Genomic DNA, 6,754 nt, shown 5'->3' with positions numbered 1-6,754 from the left:
AGTTGAAGGGGGCGCAAGTGTTCAAGGATGAAAAACAGAAGACAGTAATGGTACATTCAGCACAAATGGCACTGGATGACTCGAATGAAGTGTCAAAGGTCGATTATATTCTTTGAATTTTTATTTTATTTTATCCATGACATTTACTAAGTGTCAGTACACTCAAAACTTCAATAATATTCTGACAAGAACGTGATCTGTTACATTAGAGACAAAACGATTTGTATACGATTTTACATGGAACGATAATGATCACCGATGGTAGCAGCTATGGAAGTAAATTGAACAAATAAATTACTCATTATTACTATTTTATTCTTTTATTTATCTTGCAATTTGTTTTAAATTTATTTTACAAAATTAGCATATCAAAATAAAGTAATTGAATTGACTTGTTTTTATTGTAAAAATAATTACAGATGTTTTATAAAAATATTACAAAGCTTCTAGAAAACATATTTACATATTTAAATATCTACACTTCTGATTGACTTTAATTGATTGATAAATTAAATAATGACAATATGTTTTTTTTCAGGTTATAGAGCTCTTTAGTCGATTAAATGAGAGTTTGGATTCCTACAGCCTATCAACATGGATTGGTCCTTTGTTAGATGAATACCAAATATCCTTGAGAACTGTTATTTTTATCTGTCTCGTAGCTTTAACACTTTTATGTACAATTTTATTACTTTTTTTACGAAAATGGAAAAACAAAGAGTTTCTTCCGGAAATGAAAGAACTCGTAGGAGTAGGAAAACCACGATTCCGCAAACGCGACAAAGTGTTATTTTACGGGCGGAAAATGCTGAGGAAAGTCAAATCGATCAGTGGACAAGTCCATGGCACTGGACAAGGAAAAAAACGTAGAGCAGTTATGAGGTTCGCCAAAAGGCTTTTACAATTAAAAAAAGAGACTGCTCCTCAACAACTAAAGGTTAATTTTTATGTTTCTTTATCATGTATATAGATATTTAACTACTTAATAATTTACTTCATCCGTGTACAACATGCTTTTTCAAGTATGAACAAGTTTACAAAAGTAAAATAACATCTATGTATGTTTTATGACCGTTTAAAGCCGGTTTACATCATTATTATGTTAATGTTTATTCTACATTTAATAATGAATCAGTTAAACGTGTAGAAATTTCACATTAAAAAAATAATCGAGAAATTAATATGATAAGATAACTGACAAAAATATTTAACGACTACATAGAATTTTTAGCAATGTATGTAATTTTATACTCATGTGTCAGGGTCAAGTTCTAGTTTTGAAGTAATAATAACACTTTAATGTATATGTATTGGTTATTATTAAAACAATGAGTTTATTTTTTATGCGTTTATGATAACTCCATAGATACTTTAAAACTTAAAAACAACTTTGTGAAATATTTATAAATCAATATTTAATTTGTAGTTTGAATTATTCATAATGTTCATCATAAGTAAGGTTTATGTTTTTTTGTAGGTGCTAGAGCCTCCTGCAGAGTACTTGGAAGAAGATTTTGGTCCTGGTGATCGTGTACCACCCGATGCTTTATATATTCTTCAAAGCATTAGGGTATTTGGACACTTTGAAAAGCCGGTATTCCTGAAATTATGTAAACATACAGAAATAATAAATTTACCTGCTGGAACATTACTATTTAGAATCGGGGATCCCGACGAAAATGTATTTATAGTTCAGCAGGGATTAGTTAACGTTTATATCACTGGACCAGATGGTAGTCAAGTCCCACTAAAATTAGTGAAAACAGGAGAATCTGTAACAAGTCTACTCAGTTTTACTGACGTACTCACAGGTCATACTAGCACTTATAAAACTGTCTCAGCTAGAACTGTAGAAGATTCTGTGGTTGTAAAGTTACCTATGAATGCTTTCCAAGAAGTTTTTCAAGACCATCCAGATGCATTTATTCGAGTTATCCAGGTCATTATGGTACGGCTTCAACGAGTCACATTTACAGCTTTGCATCAATACCTTGGATTATCAGCAGAATTAGTTAACCAAGGATCACACAAAAAAAAACACAGCCCTTTTTCTGGATCACCTGTACGATCGAGAACTCGTGAAAATTTTCCACAAATTCCAGATAATGCACCTGTGTCGGCAGGAGAAATTTCAGATCCTTCTGATACTCCTCAAGATTTACTTAGTTCTCAACCTGTAACAATAAATAGACAAAGAAAGCATCCTGATTGGAAGCAGCCTAATCAAACAACACCAGACATGGTTCCAGAATGTGATGCACATTGGTCTAGCTCACCTTTAACAGGCATTAATCAACTTCACAGTGGTATAGCTGATATCGTACACTCAAGTGGAGGTAGTTCTTCATTCAGAAAACGATCTGTGATTGAACCTCCTCCTCAACATGATGAAGCTTACCTTGTTCAATTAGCAACTGAAGCGTTTGTTAAAGAACTTGGATTAGAGGATGATACAATTTTAAAAGACGGTAAAGTTCAGATACGTGAAGTACCAGCAGGAACTTATCTCATGAAAGAAGAGTCTCACAAAGACGTCGCTTTAGTCTACGTTATCTCAGGATCATTAATAGTAAGCCAGAAAGTAACAGAAGGTCGAGATTCTAATGAGGAAGTTCACATGTTTAGTGCTCATCAAGGAGAAATTGTTGGAGGATTAGCAGTCCTCACTGGAGAGCCATCATTTTATACAATTCGTGCTAAACATCCAAGTCGAATTGCTCTTTTATCGAAACAAACATTCTTTGCTATTATGCGAGAACAACCAACTGTTGTTTTGCACGTAGCTCATACAGTTGTACGAAGATTAAGTCCATTTGTTAGACAAGTTGACTTTGCTCTGGATTGGCTATTTCTGGAAAGTGGACGAGCAGTTTATCGTCAAGGAGATGAGTCTGACTCCACATTTATTGTACTAAGTGGTCGATTGAGATCAGTTATTACACATAAAAATGGAAAGAAAGAATTAGTTGCAGAATATGGTAAAGGAGATCTAGTTGGCATTGTAGAAATGGTTACCCAGACACAAAGATCAACTACAGTGATGGCTGTGAGAGACTCGGAGCTTGCAAAGTTACCAGAAGGATTATTCAATGTTATCAAGCTTAGATATCCTATTGTAGTGACTAGATTAATTAATCTTCTAGGTCATCGAATTTTAGGGACATGGCAACAAGCTAGCAGTAGACCAACGACAAAAGGTCAACATCGAACTACTGCTGCTACATTTGATGCACGACCAGCCCAAGTAAATTTCTCTACAGTTGCTATTGTTCCTGTATCTGATGATGTGCCACTCACTGCATTTACCTACGAACTTTATCATTCTCTTTGTGCCATTGGTCCTTGTTTAAGGCTTACTTCTGACGTAGTGAAGAAAACTTTAGGTACCAGTATTATGGAAGCACCCAATGAATATCGATTAACTTCATGGCTTGCTCAACAAGAAGATCAACATAGGATTTCTTTGTACCAATGTGATTCAGCATATACTGCTTGGACACAACGATGTGTTAGGCAAGCTGATTGTATTCTAATCGTTGGTCTTGGAGATAAACCACCTTCTTTGGGACGTACAGAAAGAGAAGTGGAACGGTTAGCAATGAGAACACAAAAAGAATTGGTATTATTACATAAAGAGCAGAGTGGTCAACGTCCTTCTAATACTGTCGAATGGCTAAATATGCGAAGTTGGGTTTCTAGCCATCATCATATACAATGTCCTAAGAGAATGTTCACTCGAAGATCACAGTATCGAATTGTACGTTTTTTATTCAACTATTTCCAATGATTGTAAATTAATGTTTAATTAAATATTTTCAGAATGAGCTTTACTCCAAAGTCCTCATGTCAGAGCCAAATGTACATAGTGATTTCAGCAGATTAGCCAGGTGGTTAACTGGAACTTCAGTGGGACTTGTACTAGGAGGTGGTGGAGCTAGAGGAGCAGCACATATAGGGATGTTGAAAGCAATTCTTGAAGCAGGAATTCCTATTGACATGGTTGGAGGTGTAAGCATTGGATCCTTCATGGGAGCTTTATGGTGCATGGAAAAGAATATTACAACAACTACGCAGAAAGCTCGAGAATGGTCTAAAGTAAAATCATTAATCAATTGATCAATTAATTAGATTATAATCTTTTCCTTAATATGAATCATTTATTAATCTTCTGAATGATTTCATTGGAATTTCTAGAAAATGACACAGTGGTGGCGTCAAATTTTAGACTTGACATACCCTATGACATCAATGTTCTCAGGAAAAGATTTCAATAAAACCATCCAAGCTACGTTTGGAGATACTTACATTGAAGATTTATGGCTACCTTTTTTCATAATAACCACTGACATCACAGCTTCTTGTATGCGCACGCACACACATGGTCTGTATAACAATTTTTTACTACTAATAGCATACATATCTCAACTGATTTCTTTTGCTCCCGTACTACACTTTCAAAATATTCCAAATATTCTTTTTGTATCTGTTTGTTCTGTACCTACATATCTGTATCTAGATTTTCACAGTAGAGTAGTTGCAAAATGAAGTACGCTTTGATAATTCTATTATTTCTCATATAAAAGTTTAATCTCGCACTCGTTAATAATTGCAGTAATGCATATTATTTATTAAAATGACGGGAGCGAGTTTTATAAATTATTATTGTTGACGTACTCACCGTTGTAGGTGCTATTATTAAACGTGTATATATCAAGAAATTAACTTATTTTTTATTGATTAAAATTACCGTGAGCTTTTATTGTAAATATTTGTTGAAAAGAAATTTAAATAAATAACTCCAGCTTGATTGGTATTGTCGATTGTCATGTAAAAATATTGTAAATATTATTATTATTTTGGAATCATAAGTGCAGTAGAAGATCTATAATCTTGAAAATGCATAATGATTCATCGTGTTTAGGATCGCTGTGGCGGTACATTCGGAGTTCGATGTCATTGTCTGGTTATATGCCGCCGTTGTGCGACCCAGTTGACGGCCACCTACTCCTCGACGGCGGGTATGTCAATAATCTCCCAGGTAATTTTATTCCTACGAACGCATTTAAATTTTATCTATTTGTAATTCATGTTGATAAATATTCAATGTCTGTACCCATTTTTACTCGCTCCCGTCGATAAAAGATGCATCATTGAATGCAATGCAAATCGAACAGTTTAATTATACCCAGGCCCGCTATGGACGTATGTTCGAGCTAGTATGACTGTTGCTGGTGTTTTCCCACCAATTTGTGATCCACTCGATGGGCATCTTTTGGTCGACGGGTGTTATGTTAACAATGTCCCAGGTATAACGCTTTATTTATTATCAATTAATAAAATTTGCAAAAAAATTTTAATCAGCTCACTTGCTTTTTTTGTCAAATGGAACAATAAAATAGGGTATTTGTATTGTTTATGTTTGCTTAAAAACATTAATCAACAGTAACTTTCCAAAAATTTATATAAAAATAATTGATCTATATTAATCAAAACAAATTTGGAGTTTTATTTAATAAGACCTTTTATTATTATAACAGTAAACTAATAGATCATCTTTTTATCTGAAAGCTGACATAATGCTGAGGCAAGGAGCCCATCATATTTTAGCCATCGATGTAGGTTCTCAAGATGACACGGATTTAACAAATTATGGAGATTCATTATCAGGATGGTGGTTGCTTTGGAAACGATGGAATCCTTTTGCTACACCTGTTAAAGTCCCTAATTTGCCTGACATTCAATCGAGACTGGCATATGTAAGCTGTGTACGACAATTAGAAGAAGTGAAGTCTTCAGATTACTGTGAATATATTAGACCGCCAATCGATAAATATAAAACCCTACAGTTTGCTAATTTTGATGAAATTAAAGATGTTGGTTATCATCATGGTAAAAATCTAATTCTATTCTATGAACTTAATTGAAATTGATTATCATTTTAATTTTCTACCACATTTTTATTTTTCAGGTAAAACATATTTTGAAGGACAGCTTAAAGCAGGAGTATTGCCTCGATTTAATGCAGATCGAGAGCATGCGAAAGCTTTAAGAACCAAAAATCAAGCCTCACAACAAGATTCTTTCCCTTCATATACATTTACGGATTTAGCGCAAATGGTTTGTAAGGTTTCTCGTGGAAATAAGTACGATCTGGATATCGATTCCGAGTCTGAATTTGAAGAATATGAAGCAGATTTGGAAGAAGATGCGCAAGAAGTAGGCTATGCATCAGAACCCACTGCTGGAATTTTAGACCAGGTAATTAATATATTTTTTGCATACGAAAAATTTAATAAATAAATTTTTAATTTTAATATTATGTTTTTCAGAGCCCTGATGACAACCGATTAAGACGTCGACCCGGAGTCTCTTTGAGTTTATCCGATACTGAAGCTGAATCAGAATTAGAGTACCATCCAAAGCTATTTTAAGTTGTAAAAATATTTTTACTTAATCACGTAAAGTACAGTAAGTCTCAAAAAATTTTATTAGTTGATCGTACAAAGAGTAACCGCGTAAGATGTATATATGATGTGAAAGTACAAATTTGGTTATTTTAGAAATTTTGTTAAACGAGATTAGAGCTTACGCCTCTTTATTACAATTTACAATGCAATGTATCATTTTGATACTCGTACTGAATTTATAATGCAGTGATAGTTATAACTAACGTTATATAAAAAAAAAAATAAATAATGAAAATATTTAAAAAAGATTTTTGTTTATTCAATTTTACATAAATATTTCTTTGTAA

The 6,754-nt window shown here is 33.4% G+C and overlaps 1 protein-coding gene across 3 annotated transcripts; it reads left to right on the top strand.

The window, feature by feature from the left end:
- The first annotated feature begins 19 nt into the window (after positions 1 to 19).
- sws (patatin like phospholipase domain containing sws) lies at positions 20 to 6,686 on the top strand. Of its 3 annotated transcripts, none has more exons than XM_035092327.1 (9): positions 20 to 276; positions 539 to 937; positions 1,478 to 3,757; positions 3,820 to 4,095; positions 4,195 to 4,381; positions 5,190 to 5,306; positions 5,569 to 5,889; positions 5,969 to 6,258; positions 6,330 to 6,686. In XM_035092327.1, exons 1-9 carry the CDS (start codon positions 259 to 261, stop codon positions 6,429 to 6,431), a joined length of 3,990 nt encoding a protein of 1,329 aa, XP_034948218.1. In that variant the 5' UTR covers positions 20 to 258; the 3' UTR covers positions 6,432 to 6,686. The 3 variants fall into 3 exon arrangements, with proteins under 3 accessions (XP_034948218.1, XP_034948217.1, XP_034948219.1); XM_035092326.1 differs by lacking the exon at positions 5,190 to 5,306 and adding an exon at positions 4,922 to 5,038 and having other exon boundaries at positions 21 to 276; positions 6,330 to 6,685; XM_035092328.1 differs by lacking the exon at positions 5,190 to 5,306 and having other exon boundaries at positions 21 to 276.
- Positions 6,687 to 6,754: the final 68 nt, after the last annotated feature.

This window comes from Chelonus insularis, unplaced genomic scaffold (assembly GCF_013357705.1).
Source record: "Chelonus insularis isolate UGA/USDA-ARS -01 unplaced genomic scaffold, ASM1335770v1 contig_93_pilon, whole genome shotgun sequence".
Classification (NCBI taxonomy): Eukaryota; Metazoa; Arthropoda; class Insecta; order Hymenoptera; family Braconidae; genus Chelonus; species Chelonus insularis.
This window is presented reverse-complemented; position numbering and strand designations above follow the sequence as displayed.

Bases quoted from the DNA above. Each gene is read 5' to 3' on its own strand.
- sws (XM_035092327.1), top strand. The intron at 3,758-3,819 runs GTACGTTTTTTA...AAATATTTTCAG, and splicing joins GAAGATCACAGTATCGAATT to AATGAGCTTTACTCCAAAGT. The intron at 4,096-4,194 runs GTAAAATCATTA...TGGAATTTCTAG, and splicing joins AAGCTCGAGAATGGTCTAAA to AAAATGACACAGTGGTGGCG.